At 46.0% G+C, this 20,356-nt stretch overlaps 1 protein-coding gene across 1 annotated transcript in view; it reads right to left on the minus strand.

Moving 5' to 3' along the window:
• Positions 1 to 12,879: 12,879 nt before the first annotated feature.
• Positions 12,880 to 20,356, minus strand: part of LOC147702875 (cysteine-rich transmembrane module-containing protein 1-like) — a 225,195-nt gene continuing 217,718 nt past the window's right edge. The window contains exon 4 of the mRNA XM_086931458.1: positions 12,880 to 13,408. Coding sequence (XP_086787584.1) covers positions 13,302 to 13,408 — 107 coding nt within the window. The 3' untranslated portion in view covers positions 12,880 to 13,301. The remainder of the gene's footprint in view (positions 13,409 to 20,356) is intronic.

The raw sequence follows: 20,356 nt of genomic DNA on the forward strand, positions 1-20,356 counted from the left end.
AATAGACCTGTAATCATTTTGTGAACCAGGGCATCCATATGTGAATGAAATGCCCCGATGGCTGCCAATACGGTCTTCAGCAACGGCTCACGCTCTGTCCGGCCCATTTCTCCTCGCTCAGTACAGACCATATTCACTTCCCCCAGAGAGCCCGATTTCTCCGGGGGAACAGACAGGAGCGGAACGGACGGCGTCGGAGGGTGACTGATCGGTTTCTGTGGCAGAAATCTGCCCTCTGGTGCCGCGAGCGAAGACCCCGACTCACCGAACCCCGGCGATGGCAAACCGGGTCCGCTGGACATGGACCTCCACCCACAGCCACTGCCATGCCACGTCACTCCTCCCTAGATGTTAGTCAATCAGAATGACCACCGTCAAATTCGGTCAAAAAAGACCTCCATTGCGATAGACCGGACCCTGCTTGATTCTCACGGCTGATGTTGTTCAACTGCAACCCGGCTGGGTCAAAACTCGAGGCCCCGGCTCTTCTGCTGGACTAGGCCGCAAACATCAACTCGACGCAACTCCGTCTAGCAAGCCGATTAAGTTTTCGGGATTGCACCATCAGAGTGTACATCAGTTTATCTACACAGAGGTCGGGCGTAAAATCAGGATTATCGACAGGATCATCTGGTAGGATACGGAGGTCGGCGGAGCCGGGAGCCTAAGCAGCCATCTTGTTTGCTAGCGTAGCTCCTCCTCCTTTTGGCTAATTTTGAAGAATTGGTTTTACTAGAAGAGCGAAGATGTGAATCAAAGGAATATTTTAAGAAAAATAAAATGGAGTCTGTGCCTTAAATTCGAATCAATGCTTAAGGTGGAATTTGGTGACATAGCTAAAGATATTGGTTAAATATACAAATTGGGGCATGCTGATCATTTGTTCTAATCTAGTGTGGAGGTGACTGTTAAGGAATGTTAGGATAGGTGTGGTTAACAATCTTAATCCTCTTTTTTTGTAAATGGCCACTATTGCCCATAAAGAAGGGAAGTAGCAGGGAAAAAAACAAAGTTGAACTCCCGATAAGGGATACTAAGTGTATAGGAAGCTCACAGAATGCCCCAAGGCATACAAAATAAGGTCCCCAAAAAATGGGGAACAAGGCTACAGGCCATTCATCTAACAAACAGAATACCCACCATTGAGTAATTACTTGTGTAGACAAAAATCAAGTGGCTACAAGAACCTGTAAGAACAGGCTCCCACTAGGCCGCAAAGTAAGGAATATGCTACTTACCAGTACGCATCTGTTCTTGGCATGTAGGGCTGCTGACATTCATATCTTGTGCATAGATCGCCGCCTAGTGTTGGGTCCGGATGATTGCACTTGTTGTCTTGGAAGAGTCTTCGAAGTATCATGAGATAGGTGACTCCTCCCCTGGACTACAGTGCGCATGGGCATCCTCTCCATCCTCAGATTGTTTTTCGCCATTGTGGCAGAGATGGAGATAGTAAAGTAAGAGATGGCCATCCCAGAGAGAATGCTGCAGCTGCTACAGGCACCGGTGGAGGAGGACGGGTGAATAGAATGTCAGCAGCCCTACATGCCAAGAACAGATGCATACTGGTAAGTAGCATATTCCGTTCGAGGCATGTGGGCTGCTGAATTCATATCTTGTGCATAGACTGTATAGCAGTATCTCCTCTAGCGGTGGCTACCTGTGCCAGCTGCAGCAGTTTGAAAAAGAGTTTTGAGGACATCCTGGCCTACAGCAGCTTGCTGTTTTTCTTGCACATCTACACAGTAGTGTTTTGTGAAAGTGTGTATGGTGGTCCATGTGGCTGCCTTACAGATATCTTCGAGGGGAATATTTCCTAGGAAAGCCATGGATGCCCCCATTTTCCTAGTGGAGTGTGCTCTTGGGGGAACAGTTTAAGTGCATTTTGCCAGCATATTTGAATGCATTTAACTATCCATCTGGCTCTTCCTGATTTTGAAAATGGATTCCCTTTGTGTTGTGGTGCAAAGGCAACAAACAGTTGCTTTGTCTTCCTAAAGGATTTAGTTCTGTCCACATAGTAAAGTAGAGCTCTCTTTACATCTAGTGTGTGCAGGGCTCTCTCAGCTACTGACTGTGGATTTTGAAAGAACACTGGAAGTTCTATTGATTGGTTGATATGGAAATTGGATACAACCTTAGGCATGAATTTAGGGTTTGTTCTAAGAACCACCCTGTTGGCATGTACACCTGCATGAAAGGTTCTTGAATTGTAAGCGCTTGTAATTCACTCACTCTTCTGAGTGAGGTGATGGCTACCAAGAATGCAACTTTCCACGTTAGGATTTGTAGTTCGCATGAATATAAAGGGTCGAAAGGAGGGCCCATGAGTCTGGTAAGTCCTATATTGAGATTCCAGACTGGGGAAGGGGTTTGCCTAGGAGGAATCACCCTTTCTAAACCCTCCATGAAGGCTTGGATTTGCTGGTATTCTAAACATTGAAAGGTGTTGCCTGTTTTGAAGGTATGCTGCTTTGGCAGCGAGGTGTAGCCGTATCGAAGAGTATGCTAAGTTACATCTTTGTAAGTGCAGCAGGTAACATATTATGTTTTGTATTGAAGCGTCTAAGGGGTTGATTTTTTTTTATTGGTGCAGTAAATAACAAATCTTTTCCATTTCGCTACATAGCACGCTCGTGTGGTTGGTCTTCTTGCCTCCCTAATGATATTCATGCAATCTGGGGGCAGGTTAAGGTATCCAAACTCTAAGACCTCAGGAGCCAGATCGCTAGGTTCATTTGATTGGGATCTGGGTGTCTGATTTCTCCATGGTTCTGAGTTAGAAGATGAAGTGCAAGGTGCAGTCTTTGATGGGGAACTACTGAGAGTTCCAGGAACGTCGTGTACCATGGTGGTCTCGCCCATGTGGGAGAAACTAAGATTAGTGTGAGGGAGTGTTGCCGCAGTTTGCATGCCACCAGCGGGATCAGTGGTGCTGGGGGAAAAGCGTACACAAATCTGCCTGACCAGTTCATCCATATCGCATTGCCCTGTGACAATGGATGTGGGAACCTGGCGGCAAAGTATTGGCATTTCGAGTTTTCTTTTGTGGTGAACAGGTCTATTTCTGGGTGACCCCAATCCTCTAAGAATGGCTGAAGGACCTGAGGGTGAATCTCCCATTCGTGTAATTGCTGGCTGTGCCTGCTGAGCAGGTCGGCAACTTGATTGTCCTTCCCTTAGAAGGTGTTCTGCTAGGAAAAAAATGTGTTTTGGAATCGCCCACTGCCAGATGCTTTGTGCCAGATGGGACAGCTGTGGAGAGTACGCTCCTCTCTGTTTCTGGATGTAGTACATCGCGGTCATGTTGTCCGTCCGGATCAACACCGTCTTGCTGTACAAGTATTTCTGAAATGCTTTTAGGGCTAGGAATATCGCTAGCAACTCTAGTTGGTTGATATACAGCCTTTTCTGTTGGTTTGTCCAGAGCCCCTGTACTGTGTATTGAAGGAGATGGGCACCCCAGCCTGTCAGTGATGCGTCCGCTATTAGTACTAGTTGTGGAACCGGCTCTTGAAACAGTCGCCCCTTGGAAAGGTTTTGTGGGTTCCACCACTGCAGAGAGTTGTGAGTGCGACGGTCTACCAACACTAGGTCTTTTAGTTGTCCTTGAGCCTGGTTCCATTGCCGTGCTAGGCATTCCTGCAATGGGCGCATTTTAAGTCTGGCATTAGAGACAATGAATATGCAGGAGGCCATCATGCCAATGAGTTGCATGAAGACCTGAGCTGGCAAAGAGTGTTGTGGCAGGAATTTGCGAATGAATGTCTGCATACTGGCTATCCTTGCTGAGTTTGGATATGCATTTGCCAGTGAGGTGTTTATGGTGGCTCCCAGGTACTGCTGTATGTGGGACTGTTGCAGATGTGATTTTGTATAGTTGATTGAGAATCCTAAGCTGTGTAGTAGCTGGATTGTCTGAGACGTGTGTGCTGCACATTGTTGGTACGATTTTGCGTGTATTAGCCAATCGTCCAGGTAAGGGTACACATGGACGTGCTGCCTCTTTAGATGTGCTGCCACTGTCGCTAAGCATTTTATAAACACTCTTGGAGCCGTGGTAACCCCGAAGGGCAAAACCTTGAATTGGTAGTGTTGACCTTCTGTTGTGAACCCAAGGTATTTTCTGTGGGCTGGATGGATGGGTATGTGGAAATACACATCTTTGGAGGTCCAGTGTTGCTGGGAAATCCCCTTGTTGTAGCAACGGGAGCACTTGTTGTAATGTTATCATATGAAAGTGCTCCGACAGTATGTATTGATTTAGGGGTCTGAGGTCCAATATGGGTCTGAGAGAGCCGTCCTTCTTGGGAATAAGGAAATATAGGGAGTATACTCCTGTCCCTTGCTGTTGGAAAGGGACTTGCTCTATGGCCCCTTTTCTAGCATGCAGTTCACCTCTTGTTGTAACAGGGTGATGTGTTCTCTGGACATCGGATGATGTCTGGGTGGTATGTTTGGTGGTGTAGAAGTCAGTTCTAGGCAGTAGCCAGACTGGATAATTTCTCTCACCCACTTGTCTGTGGTAATTGCGTTCCAGACAGGTAGGAACTGTTGGAGTTTGCCTCCGACCAGTTTTAAGTGGTCTGGAGGCCGTGTAATAGAGTCACTGTTTTGAGGCAGTGGAGGCTCTAGTGTTATTTTCTCCACGTCCTCTTCCCTTGGTATGGTTACCTCTGTAGCCTCCTCTGGTAGTGTTTTTGGTAAAGGAACTTTATGTGTTACCTTTATATGAGGCCTTTGTTTGTGAGGCATGTCCTCGTGTATTTGTGAGGCATGTCCTCCTGTATTTGCCCTGTACGAGGAGCGACGAAAGGAGCCCCTATGTTGCTGAAATTGTAATGCCCCCATTGATTTTGCCGTCTGTGTCCTTTTTCATTTTATCTAAAATTGTGTCGACAGCAGGGCCAAATAGAAAATCCTGATTAACAGGTTGGTTAAGGATAGTGGACTGCACCTCATTTTTAAAGCCAGAAATGCGCAGCCATGCATGTCTGCGGAGTAGAACGCTAGTGTTGATTGACCTAGCTGAAATTTCTGCTGCGTCAAGCGCGCATTTGATGGAGGTGTTTGTTATGAATTTTCCTTCCTGTATGAGATTTTTGGCTTGTGCTTTGAAAGGCTCAGGTAGGAGTTGCATGAGAGTCGTAATGCGCCCTGTCGTAATGAGCCAGTAGGACTTGTGTATTAGCGATCCTCCATGAGTTGGAGGCTTGTGCTGCTACTCTTTTCCCTGATGCCTCTAGTATCTTTGACTCCTTGTCTGGGGGAGGTGCCTCCCCAGTGGTTTGGGAGTTGGCTCTTTTTCATGCGTTGGCCACTACCAGGGAATCAAGTGGTAATTGTCCTTTGATGTAAATAGGGTCTGTAGGAGCTGCCCTATACTTTTTTTCTATTCTGGGGTTGATTACCGGTGACCTGGCTGTATTCTTAAATATGTCAGGTGCATGTTTCAGAACTCCTTTTAACATGGGAAGTGTTTTGACACTTTTTTCTAATGTAGGGAAGGTGTCAAACAATAAGTCTTCCTCAATAGGGTCATTATGTATATCCACGTTGTGGAACTGTGCAGCCCGGTCTACGAGTTGATTAAAAACTACGGTGTCATCAGTAGGTGACGGCTTAGTAGGATAGGAGGACATATCGGGGATGGGATGGGTGTTGTAAGGGTCAGTTGGCTCTTGCCATGGTTCCTCTTGTGGTTCAGGGTCCTGTGGGAAGTCATATAGAGGCTGTGGCTCATACCCTGTGTTACCTTCATCGTCCCCGTGATGAGAAGGAGAATAAGGAGTGTATGGATTAAAAGGAGTAGTAGGCATGATAGGAAAAGGGATGAAGGGTCTAGAAGGAGAAGTCCCAAAGTCCTATTTTTTCAGTGGAATAGGGGACTGAGGTTCAAAGTCCAAAGGCCTCTTTTTCCTATGCAGGAGGATGGTAACTTTACCAGTCTCTGGGTTAATATAAATGCTTGCTTGGTCGTCAGAGGGATCTGGGTGGAAGAGTTCTTTCTCAACAGTCCTGGGTTGAATGTTCGACCTTGGTTTTTCGACGACTTTTGGTTTAGCAGTCGATTTTTTTCGGCTCCTGGCCTTTTTTCGGGTCGACCGTGACTTTTGGGTCGACGTGTTTTTTGTGCTCCGTAGGCTTCTTTGGAGGAGTTCCTCTTCCGAGTCGATGTTCCTGTTCGGATCGACTGGTGTTTTTGGAGCCGGTGTCTTCGGGCCGATAAGCCCGCGTCGAAGCCGCAACGACCTAGGTACGGCGCCTTTTGCCGGTTCGACGGATTTTGGTGCTGAAGGCTTATTCGGGTCGGCGACCTTCTTTGGTTCGGCACCCTTTGGTTGCGTGGCCTTGTTGGGGTCGACAACCACTTTTGGCTCAACAAGTTTGGGCTGCACGGCCTTCTTGGGGTCGACAGTCTTTTTCGGCTCGACGCTCTTTGGCGGTGCGGCCGTTTTCGGATCGACGCCCTTAGGGTCGACGACCTTCTTTGGCTCTGGAACCTTCTTTGGGACGATATTACTGGGCCCTGGTGTTTCGGAAGGTTTCGGTTTCTGAGCAGAGCCGGATGGCGGGGCAAGCAAAACTTTATGATCTTGGCTAAGGCCCTTTGGCAATGCCTTGACCGGAGCCGTTGTTAACGGGGTAGATGGTGTCGGGGGCAGGGTACTCACGATTTGCCCCGGCGGGATGTCATCATTGGAGTCAGAGTAGTCCTCTACGGTGACGATCTCTAGGTCAGAGTCTGGCGCTTCTTGTAGGTCTTGGTCATCATCGAAGATGCTGTCCGGGTCGGGTGCCTGTCGCTGCATTTCTTGCCTGGCGGCACATCGGTTCCGAATAGTTTTCTTGGATCGAAACTGTGCACAGGCCGGACAGCTTTCCTCCTTATGGTCTGGGGAAAGACACTTGTTGCATACGGAGTGCTTATCAGTATGTGGGAACTTGGAGTGGCATTGCGGGCATCTTTTAAACGGGCTTCTTTCCATCGACGGTGGTCCCACGTGGCGCCGAAAAAGCCCAACGGCCCGCGTCGACGACCGCTTGGAGATGGAAGGCTGGATCGAGTAGAGAGGTACCGAGCGAGAATAATACCGTCGAATCGAAGGCCTTTTGGCCTTTATAAAAGTTTTGTTTTTGCTTCCAAAGTTGGAGTATAGGAGTTTGCATCCGAACCCAATGGCGGAAAAAACAATCTGAGGATGGAGAGGATACCCATGCGCACTGTAGTCCAGGGGAGGAGTCACCTATCTCGTGATACTTCGAAGACTCTTCCAAGACAACAAGTGCAATCATCCGGACCCAACACTAGGTGGCGATCTATGCACAAGATATGAATTCAGCAGCCCACATGCCTCGAACGATATGCTTCAGATGGCTGGAAACAAAAAAGATCACTGACAGCATAAAATAGCAGAAAGGCACTTGCAGCAAGCAGGAATACCACACCGGGTGTAAACCTTGAAGGGAGAGAAGTACTCAATCCTATGAAGGCTGATAGGAGACTAACTAGGTTGCAACAAATTGTCCCTGAGACACCTAGTACAAACAACAGAGTTAAGACTCCGTACCCCTGGGACTATCTCTGAACCGGTGTAAAGCCGAATCAGTGTGCGTGCCAATAAGGGAGGCATCATCAAAAGCAATGTCAATCAAAGTGGTTTGCACAGCCTCCGAAAACCTGGAGGTACGCAACCATGCACACCGACGTACAGCTACTCAGTAGTATCCATGCCACAGCGGATGGTAAGTTTGGTAGCTTGTTGCCCATCTGGTACCAATGGAAAAAGAGCATTCCAGGCTTCCTCCGAGAGGAAGGGCGAGAGGCGCTCCACTGAGTCCCACAAGGCGTGGGAGAAGCGGGTGAGGCCACAAGTGTTCAGAGATCACAGGGCAGAGCTAGAAGAGAAAATTCGCCTACCAAAAGCATTGTTTCCAGACCTCTTTCTTGTAGGGCCAGGAGAGATCAAATTAATGCATTAGCCGCCTAAATTAATAAAATTCGGACGGCGAATGCAGCCTGTACCACAAAGCTCTGATTAGATGGATGTCTAAGAAGGCAGGACAGATCCTCCAGGGTCGGTTGATGCCTGTGAAAAATACAGCGATCCACAGGAAGCCTTGTTTCAGGTTTAGCCCAAGCACCCACCAGGTTTACCATAAGAAAGTCAATATAAGGAAGGACAGGCTCTACGTCAGATTTGTCAGGATGTAGAAGCCAAGTAAAGGGTCCATTGACAATTCCACAGAAGAAAGTTGCAAAGCCAAAACAACTGAATCTTGACTGGGCATGTCTGCCCGAGTGGTAATTGTCTCTGTAGCCAAACCAGGAGGCTGGAGAATATTCCAAGCCACTGACGTCACCCAAGTCAAGAACCAGCTATTAAGTATAGGGGGTGGAACAGAGTCCGAAATGGGATAGGGACACACCACACCTTCCTTATTACTATCCCAACCATGCTCCACAGAAGGAGAAACCAGTGGAAGGGCTCCGCAGAGCAGAGGAAGAGTCAGGGCCACGCCCCACATCGGGCGCCGTAACCGAAGCAGGTAGACGCAGAGAAGGTGACGCCTTGACATCTGAAGGAGCGATGTAGATGGCACCACTATTAGAACCAGCAGACAAGAGCCTGGCGCTGGAGTCAGCAAACCAGAATCAGGCACCGAAGGTGGTAGCTTTGATGGGCTGTGCACTGACATCACTATGGTTTCAGAAACCAGAAGCGGAGGGAGAATCCGCCGGCGGGGAGCCAGGTATGACCTCATGTACCTCCTTGGGGCACAAGGGTGCTCCAGAGGATGGTGAGGATCCAAAAATAGAAGGAAGAGATTGATAATATTTTCTCATCTGGCTCAAAGTTGCCCCAGCCCTAGCCCCAGGATAAGTGGGGAATCACACAGCAAATTCATGACCTGAAGCTTCAACAGAAGAGCAGGGACCAGCGGTAGGTGTCAAAGGCGGAGAGCGCCATGACTTCAACCGCCTACGTAGAGACTTACCTCCAAATGTCGATCGAGAATGACGCCTGCGGGAACGGCTCCTAGAGCGGTCGTGCGGTCAGTCTGTGGAGAGGGCAGGGGAACGAGGTAGACGTAAAGACTTTGATGACTGACACCAGAGCCGCAATGAGCTTCATACAATGTTCTCTTCACTCCTTATGTCGGGGCTGACAAGAGTTGCACTTGTCTGAGTAATGGTGCTCACCCTGACACCACATACAAACCGAGTGAGGGTCTGTGGAGGGCATTTATCATCCACAGGACTCACAAGGTTTGAATCCCGAAGACATTGAAAAAGGGTAGAAAAAAAGACACTACCCCATGGACAAAAAAATACAAGTAGGCCGAAAAACTGTACAAGGAAATGCAGTTCAGATTTGCGTTGCTAGCGCGGAAAAGAAGGAATTGACTTCGAGGGTGGGGGACTTATATGGACTCCGTTGATGTCAAATTCGGAAGACAATGTTGCTAAGGAGTCACTCGATGCCCTCTACCGACACGTAGCGGAGCTGCTGAAAAAATTTCTGGATCCAGTCCGGTGCCTGGGGAGGATTCTAAGAAAAGGAATCTGCAGCTAGATGTCTATCAGATCATTGTTTTCAGAAGTTCCCAACATGTCTTAGTTAAACAAGAAAGCACTTACTTTGCTGGTATCTACCAAGTTCTTGCCGAGCTAGGTGAGAAAGCCACCCTCTATGGGGAGTGATCGATTGGACGGAAGGGCCCACTCCATTTTGGACATGCACAACGGGACATGATGACAGAATGGCGACCACCATGACAACACAAGGCAGTTTGTGGGGCAGGGTGGGGCGGACTGGAGAGGGAGGATGAAATACCTGAAGAAATAAGTAAAGAGTGACAAAGTGTGCATGTGGTCTGGTAACCCCTTTCCCACAAAATACTTGGGCCCTTTACCACACCCTCTTTGAGGCTTAGTAGCAATCTTTGGAAAGCAGAAGACAAATATAATATATGTTATTTACACTTTTATACTATGGACCAAATTTATAAAGATTTGGTGCATCAAAGGGAGAGAGTAGTACAGTGCCCTATCTACGTATAGTGCTGTTTCTCTCCTCTTGCCATGGTATAATTTTTGGGGCCTTGCGTCACAAATGCTCTTGCATATAAGTGCAAAGGCATGTACATATTATCTAGTAGGTTTTTTTACTGGAAGGGTACCCATACAGTACAAAATACTATGCTTAGAGAGTCAGAAAAATGTGGAAAAGTTTGTTCCTGTGCATTATAGCACGCATGCAAACATAGAAAGGTTTTGGGGGAAATAAAACTTCTCACCTTTACACCTGCCTTGAGGAGATGTACGTTTTCAATACAAATATTTGTCTACTTTTTCAGTGCCACTCATGGAATGCCCCATTAACGCAGGTTGTTACGTTAGGGATGCTTTGTAGCACAAAAATAAATCCCAATGTAACAGGTGTGCATCACAAAAAATATGCAAACCAGTGCAAAATGTTAGTAAATATGAGCTAAAGTCTGATAAAAGCAAGCCACATTTTACATATCAAATTAAAATATATTTCAAATGATGCACTTAAAACATCCAAACTCATCCCTCCCTTTTTCTCTAATGCCGAACCAAAACATGCCTCGGCACACCAAATCTACTTTAGCTGCAAAACCTCTACTGAAAGGTAACGTCCACCACTCGTTTTGTCAAGATACAATCCCTTGAATTAAAATCGTGTCAACCACTTTACAGTTTTGTGTTGTACCTTTCAGCCACCACATAGCTTCGAGATGACCAACTTCTAAAACCTGCAATGAGAAAATCAAGGCTGCACTGTTCAATTGACACACAGGTTTCTGGCAGTGGGAACCCACTGAAGGCATCAACATAATGGCACTAACTTTGCACTGTACAAGTTCAGAGCTTCCATAGATTTGAAGGTCTTTGTTCATGTTCGATGCCCAAAGGCGTTGTTAGTGGGTCACTGCAATGTACACCAGTTGAAAACCTGTTGATAAGGTATCGCTGGCTCAGTTATTTCAAACATTTCACCTGCTTTCTAAAAGTAAATATGAGATTCAAAGTTCAAAAATGTGTTAATAATTCACCTTCAGCACTGACTAATTGAAGGTGTAACTTTGCGTAATTGGCTTATCTTTTTCTTGTTACCATGCCATTGCTGTTGTTCCTATCACCCACGCCTTGATTTAAGGTCACACGTTTTGGACGTCTTTTCGTTCTTGATGTTTGAGTGATGTTGGGTAATGGGATCTGATTTTCCACAGAAACTTTCCAGAGTCTCTGCTTCAACTTCTAAGAAGCTATACTGAAATCCATTTACCACACTATAGAACTAGTGGTTTACTACCACAACCTTCTTAATTTGTTTCTTAATACATTACAACCCCAAAGTTTGTGGAAAACAACGTCATAAATGTATAATGAATCAGCAAGATTGCCTCCATATAGTAAAACATTTTTCATGCAGCATGTAGTAGTTTAAGTGCCACCCCCAGTACAGAAGTCGTTCTCCTGTTTTTTTTTCATGCTTTCTCTCAATATGGCAATTCCTGTATGTGAAAAATTGCTACACAGGATGTTGGAGGAGATGAATAGTTTGGTGCCCTCATGTGGGGGAGTAATGAGGAAGTACTCTGGCATTTGGTGTAAGGTGTAAGTAAACTCTTCAAGGGCTGAAGAAAAACTGCATGAGAGATCACCTCCAAGTATGTTGTTATAAAAAGTGGTGCAACACACACCGGCTTTAGGTATGGTAAGGCAAGCAGAGTCTTAAGAAGTTTACATTTCACTTTGGGAGAATGGGCTTAAGGGCTCATTTAAAGTTCAGAGTATACGCCATCTGTTAAACTGTTTAGGGTCAGGGCAAATATGTTTCGATTTTGCTAGTAGAAACCTCTAACTGATGGCTGTACCACCACTGGACCTTTCGTCAATGCACCTCTGATAACTCATGTTTCCTATTCCCAACGACTAGGGAAAGCCTGGTGGTTCCAAACACGATATCAAAGAAATTAACCCCATGTGCTAGAAGAATTCTCCTGGCACACCAGGAGCACTTTTTTTGTTTCTCCAATAACAAACTCCAGCTTTCGGAGTTTTGAAAAACAAAAAACTTTGCCAAGTGGGCACATTAAACATTTTGCCCGCATAGCAAAGCTTCAATGTCTTCAGCAGCAGTGATTCCACTGAAGGTACAGAGATCACCACCTACCTAAATAAGCAATAGGATCTTCCAGTAGATACACTACTACTATTCCATCTAGCAAAGTACCTGTAGCATAGAAAACGACTACTAATGCTAAATGAATTTTGTAATACTCATTCCAAACATGATTTGGAGGAAAGGCAAACCAATAACATCACTTTCTTCCTGTCTCTCTGAAACTGGCTATCGTGATTACACATACAAAGACATCACTATTACCAGCTTTCTATACTAGATGGAAATAGTCCATTCCTTGATTAACCCATGGTCCTAAAATCTTTTGTCTCAATTACATTTAAAGAAATGTTCGTATCTCTCCCTAGTCAAAGCATGAAGCAATACAGTCATTAAATGCTGCATCAATGCTAAATGTTTAACTCCTTCATGTTCTGCAATAACAATGAAAATGTATCCCAGATCAACCAGCATTTAGGCACAGGAAGATCAGTCCTACCAGTACCTTTCATAAACCAAAAATCTGATCACCGTTCTGGAACATGGTGGCCTGCAGTCTCGTATTATTGCTTCGGTGGGCCTTATTAATGGCCATTTGTCAGCTCTTGAAACGCTCACCACCTGGAGTAGGTGCCGCCTCTACAGTACTGGAAAGTACTACAACATGATCACTTTTATACAATTTAAATTCTGCAGCAAAGCATTTGGCTTACTCACAAGATGACAAATTTCGAATTTTATTAATCTTAATGAAACGTAATAAATAAAATAAAACAGTTACAGCTTACTGTGACTACTTTTCTATCTAAGCATTGGCCAATGAACAAAGTATTACTGCAAATTTAAGTTTAAGAAAGTACGTTAAAGGGATAAATATTTTTTTTTCTTCAGAAACCTTTCATCATAAATTATTCAGCACATTCTCTTACAACAAAAAGCTATGAAAAATACTTTAAAAAAGTGATGGCCTCAATCAGGAGAGGCATGTACCATCACACATTTAAAGATAACCAATACAAGTGATGTTGTCTTGGCAAAAAGCTCTAATTAACAGCAGTAGAAAGACAACATTAACAAAAATCAGATCTGGATGCATAGGACTGTAGATTGACGAGGTATTGGCGTGCAGGGCTCGGTCAGTACTCATGTTAGCATGTCCCAGAGGCAGCAGCAACAGAGCGCTGTCCAGCAGGCGGTTAGACAGGCACCTTCTCCGGATTCATCTCTTCTGCGCTCTTCTACAACGTATACTGAGGATAAACATGGAAAAAACAAAGTTAAACTTACTCGGTAGCTTTGAAATTTGTTGTGTGGATTTTATAAATTACATTAGATAATACCTGTGTCTGCGTTTCGGATTATTATACCATGTCTTGCTTCTTGTCACACAAACATTGTATACAAAACGATTACCATCAAGATACTCAATGAGAATATCAGAAATCTAAAATACAATCATTCCGCTAAAGTACATTACAGGTTGGGACCATTTCAAAGATTCCACAAGTTGCATCAATTTGAGGGGTGATACAGGTCACTACAAGTGTAAAAATATTTTTTAAATTACACAATTGTTAGAAAAAAAACGTATGTATCCGTTATGTTGTTTTTCAGTAATGTAGGGGTTTTGTTTTAAAAAAAGGAAGAAAGAACTCGCATCCGAATATGTGAAGTCCCCATCTTTACCACTGCGTTCTCGTCCAGTAGATACGATGGCAAAGTTGGCAGATTTTCTTTTTAAACTTTTTTACCAAAGTAATGCTTGGATGTTTACAAACCTCAACTTGCTTTTGCCAATGACAAGTCCTGATTTACAAACACTGATCTTCTGATTATTGTGGCCCCAGTTGGCACTTACAATAAGCTAAAAATATACGCTTAGCTGGCTTTTGGTGGTAGGGAAATGGATTTCTCCAACTGGAAAGACGTTTTCGAAATGAACGAAAAACGTACGAATGCAATCTTTCTATTTTAAGGACAATTCAAAGTCAAATTAGTAAGGCATATCCATATGCACTGGTAGCATTACGGAATTCACAGTAAATTCTAAAAGTATCCATTTGTGTGATAAAAAAACGAGTAACTGAGGTATAAGTAGGTGTACTTCTGAGCATGCTTGGACTTACAGTTGTTAGTAAACTACATCAATCACATTTACATTGAATTGATACTATTTCCAGATTTCATGTAGGCGACGGTCAAATTAATGAAAAAAGAAGGGTCTGTGAAAGTTCGAACATCACATTTATCTGTACCACTTCCGACTTACACACAGGGCCTTCGTAGACGAGTGCCAAAGTTTAAAATTTACAAGCAGTTAAGCAAATCTGGGCAACTTTCACTCCGTTTTCAGTTGCATATATTGGTGTACCTATTTAACCAAATGGCACTGTTTTTTTTTTTACAGCTTCCGATGCCATTTTTTATGTATGAATAAGTACTGGGATTCAACCAAAGTTCATGCAGACAGAGCACCAACAATTCATACACTACACCTCTGTCAGAAAGCAATCCAAGTCACCAATCTTCGTGAATACTTCCTTTGAGGTTCAGGAACATAATTCAATGCAAGACAGCATTTGTGCTAACATTCTTACCAAGTTTAGCCCACAACTTCGGTCGAAGAAGAAACTTTCAAGCATAGAAGTAGGTTCTCCTAAAATATGCTTATGGAAATTGTTCTCCAAGCTTCAGGCCTCGGTGTTTTCACCTGGCCAGCTTATAACTCCATAGCTGGCACACATCGGTAGTGGTTTACATATATTGCAAGTTTTTTTTTGTGCAACAAAATAGAGTCAATAAGAATGCTACAAAGGCTATATTGCACATTTCAAGAGGCATTACAAAATGAAGCTATGACAAACCAGTCACTTATTAGCTCACCGTCCGATTTATCAAAGGATTCTGAAATTCTTGTACTAATTTTGGAGAGACAATGGTTAACTCCGATTATTATGTATGAAACTAGCATTATCGCGACAGGTTTTGCTGTACTGCAAACATCTGTGCAACATAGCCCTTCATGGTTACTTCGTTAACTTGATTAAACAACCCTTTTTTCCTGTTAATTTTTATTGTAGTCCTTACTAAATTATTGAAGATACTGTTGACAAAGAACCAAAAGGTATTTATGGTTATATTGAGAATTTTTAACCCTAAATCTTCAATGTAATCAGTTATAGACTATAACAATTTTAAAATTTGAGAGCATATGATCAGCAGGGGACAAGGTTTACAAAAGGAAAAAAAGCCAGTAGGTGTCACCTTCCAAATGTAGGTGCAGAACGGTCCGCTTTAGTGGTACTTCACCCCCCAACCCCACCTGCAAAATGATCAACCATCTTGGATTTTTTTTAAAGAATAACAATAATAGGTTTAAAATGGCCACTGATGTGTGGTCACACATGGAGACCATCTTGGAATTCGTTTGTTTTTGTGAAACTTTATTATTAATCTGCTGTTCCAAGAAGGAAGATTTGACTTTTTGGAACAGTAAATTAAGAAATTTGGGATTGCAATTTAAGCAGAGTAGCGAGTGGCCTTAGGAGCACTGTTCTGGGCTCCTGCAAAAATATATTTAAGGAAAAATAAAATATATATATTTATATAAACCAGGCATTGGGAAGTGGAGTAGCAGAGTAACGAAAAGGAAGGGTGCGATTCAGTGGACTTGTGTGGCTCCCAGGCTCTTGCAAAAGCAATTTTAAAAATCTGAAAGAAAAAAAACAACGAAGGGGGAAATAACAGCTCACCTTGAGGTGTAAAACTGCAGTACTGTACGAGACACACTGATGAGTGATGAAATCCACGCACTTTCATGGAGTTTGAAAATTCAAATGCAATGTGGATGCCTGATGTTAGGGTGGAAGGATACAATTGATCCAATCTAAATCTTTCGAAATAAAAGCTGTGCTCTAGGTGCGGGACAAAAAAACAAGGATATGCAGAAAAATAAGGAGCACTGACCTGGGATAGACGAGACCCATCCAATCACAAGAGGGCTGACCTATTGCCCACTATGTGATGTAGACAAGAGGTTATTGACAACAGACAACTAAAGCAGGCTGCAGGCAAAATTTAAAAATCAAATTGTTAAGCAACTTTTTTCTTTGTTTTTTAGTGAAGTTTCAACCTAGTGAAATCCTTCTCTGGCCAAATCACGATCAAACCCTACCTAGGGCTTTTCTCTTCATTACCATTTGAAATGTAAAGCACCAGATCCCTCTCCTTCTCGTTGGCCCAGACAACTGGTGGTAGTAGTCGATTTGCAGATCTTGGACTCAAATGCAATTATTTGGTTGTGAGAGGTTTCAGAGGAAAACATTACATACATAGCACACTGCAATGTTTTGCGAATATTTCCATGTTAATAATTTGCATCTGATCCTGTTTCAAACGGCGTTTGCTTACACTTGGAAACCGCATCAGATTGGGTGGTTAGAATTTTTTGTTCGTTTTATATTGTCAAGCATTTCAAATTCCACAGACTTTACTCTTTGAACATAACATTCCAGAGTCATTATTACGAGCGAAAGTGCGTTGTCTCCTACCCACCCTTTATAAAATAACTGTAAACTCCTCCCTGAGTCACAACTGTGTATTTTCCTGTTGCTGTAACAATGTCTCTAATTCAGGCAGCCCTGGTCTGGGGTTGAACCACTGACTGGACCTATAACTCTCATTGGTGAACCCTGTGAGCCCCAAAGCACAAGTTACTTACCTTCGGTAACGATATATCTGTAAGAAAAAGTAGTTAGTGTTAGATTCCTTACCTTAGAATATCACCAGGCGTCAGACTGGTTCCGGAAAGTTTTGTGTAGCAGTACCCCTGTGCATCGGTAGGCGTTGTCTGCGGCTCCGCGTCTGTTGTCGGCGTTGTGGTTGCCGGGATGACATCTGAGTACTTAGACGCCAGCCTCACGCACGTCAGTTATTGTACATAGCTTTCCACACCAGGAACGCAGAGCCATGCCAGAGACCGACACTGGTGCCAAGAAACTAGGGCCCTGAAAGGGGTTTCCTTAACCCTAGATATCGGTTCGCAGAACGGGGAGGATGGGTGGGGCGGTAAGGAATCTAACACTAACTACTGTTACCTTCGAAGGTAAGTAACTTGTGAACCTGAAAGAAACAGGTTAGTGTTAGATTCCTTACCTTAGAATAGATACCCCAGCAATACCAACCCGGGAGGTGGGTCTGCGAACCAAGATCACACCAGAAAGTCCTGGAGAACGGAACGGCCAAAAAAGCCATCTCGCCGGACTTGGCTGTCCAGGCAGTAGTGTCTAGCAAACGTGTGCAGCGAGGCCCACGTAGCTGCCTGACAGATGTCCTGCAAGGGGACTCCCCGCCCCTGGGGAGTAGTAGCCGCCGTGGCCAGAGTGGAATGGGCCCTCAGCCCAACAGGGGGCTCCTTTTTAGCCAAGGAGTAACAGACCTTAATGCACAACACGATTCACCAAGAGATGGCCTTTTTGTGCACCGCCCGTCCCTTCTTCGCGTCCATTGAACCAACAAAGAGCTGGTCGTTCACCCAGAACTGGCGTGCGAGATCAAGGTAGAAGGAGAGCGCACCTTTTGGGTCCAGACGGTGGAGCCTCTCTTCCTCTTTCGAGGGATGCAGAGGTGGAAAGAAGGTGGGCAGGGTGATGGACTGTCCGATGCGAAAGGCCGTAACCACCTTGGGCAGGAAAGAAGGACGCGTTCGTAAAACAACTTTGTCCGGATGGACAGAAAGGAAAGGAGGCTTAGAAGACAGAGCCTGGAGCTCACTTACCCTCCTGGCAGAGGTGATGGCAACCAGGAATGCAGTCTTAAGAGTTACAAGACGAAGAGGGCAATTGTGAAGTGGCTCGAAAGGAGCGCACATCAGATAGGTTAGAACAAGGTTCAAGTCCCAATGAGGCATCACGAAAGGAACAGGAGGGAACATGTGTGTGATGCCTTTTAAGAATCGATTTACGATGGGACTTGAAAAGAGAAGACTGATCAGGAAGCCTTAAGAAGGCGGAAATGGCCGAGAGGTAGCCTTTGATAGTGCCCAGAGCGGAGCCCTGCTGGGCAAGAGAAAGAAGGAAGAGGAGAACCTCTGAAAGGGGGGCAGAGAGAGTGGATCCAAGGCCTTTGCTGTGCACCATGCCACACATTTGTTCCACCTGCAGGCGTTTACCGATTTTGTGGAGGGACACATGGCTGCCAGAATCACATCACAGACTTCAGGAGGCAAGTCAAATGGCCTCAACTGTCGTCGCTCAATCTCCACGCATATAGGTGGAGACTGTGCAGGTCCGGGTGGAGGACCGTCCCCTGCTGCTGCGACAGAAGGTCCTCCCGAAGAGGCAAACGAATCGGGGGATCAACTGACATGCTGAGTAGCTCGGGATACCAGTACCTTCGTGCCCAGTCCGGAGCCACAAGGATGACTTGGGCCTGGTCAAGCCTTATCTTCTTCAGCACTCTGGGCAGAAGTGGTATAGGCAGAAAGGCGTACAACAGATCGCAGCTCCACTTGCGACGAAAAGCGTATCCGAGCGAGTGCCGCCTTGGAAATTCCCAACGCGCAGAACTGATGACATTGCGCATTCTCTTCGGTGGCGAATAGATCTAACCAAGGCTCTCCCCACTGCTGAAAGAGACCTTGCGCCCCATCAGAGTTCAGATGCCATTCGTGATCCATCATGCAAGGCGGCTGAGTTTGTTCGCCCTGGCGTTCAGAGAACCTGCCAGGTGTTGAAACACCAGGGTGACGCCGTGGCGTTCCAGCCATTGCTAGAGGCGCAGAGCCTCCTGACAAAGGGTCCATGACCCCACCTCACCCTGTTTGTTGGAGTACCACATGGCGGTGGTGTTGTCCGTGAGCACCTGCACTACACTCCCCCGAACAGAGGAGAGGAATGCCTTCAGTGCAAGTCGGATCGCCGCAGCTCCAGAAGGTTGATATGGAGCCGGGACTCCGCCTGAAACCAGAGGCCTCTGATCTCCACCTCTCCCATGTGGCCCCCCCAGCCCACGAGGGACGCGTCCGTCACAACTACGTGCTCCGGTTGGGATAGGGAGAGGGGTCTGCCGCTCACCCAATCGCGGGTCGTGAGCCACCACTGCAACTGTCTTGCAGCGCCCTCCGAGATCAAGACATGGTTGGACAAGTTGCCCTGATGCTGGGCCCACTGAAACTTTAGGTGTCACTTCAGAGCCCGCATCCGCCACCTGGGGTGATGCAACAGAAGGATGCAGGAGGCCATCAGCCCCAGAAGCCACAGCATCAACCTGACCGAGACTCGGGATAAAGGCTGAAAGATCGGAATCAGAGCCTGAATATCCCGATCCCGCTGTTCGGAAGGATAAACCCAAATCTGCGCCGAGTCCAGAACTGCTCCGATGAAGAGGAGCTTCTGAGAGGGGCACAGGTGTGACTTCGGCACATTGATGGAGCACTCCAGCAGGTGCTGGAGGTTGGCCTTAGTCTGGAGGTGGCTGACAACTGTCTGGGGCGAGCCAGCCTTCAACAGCCAGTCGTTGAGATAGGGGAAGACTGACAGCCCTGATCTGTACTGATGAGCTGCGACCACCGCCATCACTTTCGTGAACGCCAGAGGGGCGCTGGTAAGGCCAAAGGGGAGCACGGTAAGCTAAAAGTGCTCGTGGCCTACCGTGAACCGCAGGTAACGCCGGTGGGCCGGCAGGACGGGAATATGGAAATATGCGTCCTGCAAGTCCAAAGTTACCATCCAGTCTCCAGGATTTAGGGCAGCTAGGACCTGAGCTAAGGTCTGCATCTTGAACTTCTCCTTCCGGTGGAATAGTTGACGCTCTGGAGGTCCAAGATAGGGTGTAGGCCTCCTTTGCCATTCTTGGGTACCAGAAAGTAGTGTGAGTAGCAAGCACGTCCAACTTCTGGCCCAGGAACGCGCTCGATGGTCCCCCTTGGCCAAGAGGGCCATAACTTCCTCCTGCAGAAGTTGCAAGTGATCCCCCGACATGTGGTGGTACTGCGGTGGCATGGCTGGAGGGGTCACCTTGAAGGGGAGGGAGTAGCCCCTTCTGACGATTTGCAGCACCCACCTGTCCGATGTGATGGCGGGCCAGTGGAGTAGGTGATGGCACACCCTGACCCCCACTGGTGTCGAGTGGGCTTGAAAGCACGGACTAGGAGGGCTTTGAGGCAGATGCTGCAGGGGGGGATGTGGACTGGCTTGCCG

Source organism: Lissotriton vulgaris, chromosome 7, assembly GCF_964263255.1.
Source record: "Lissotriton vulgaris chromosome 7, aLisVul1.2, whole genome shotgun sequence".
NCBI lineage: Eukaryota > Metazoa > Chordata > Amphibia > Caudata > Salamandridae > Lissotriton > Lissotriton vulgaris.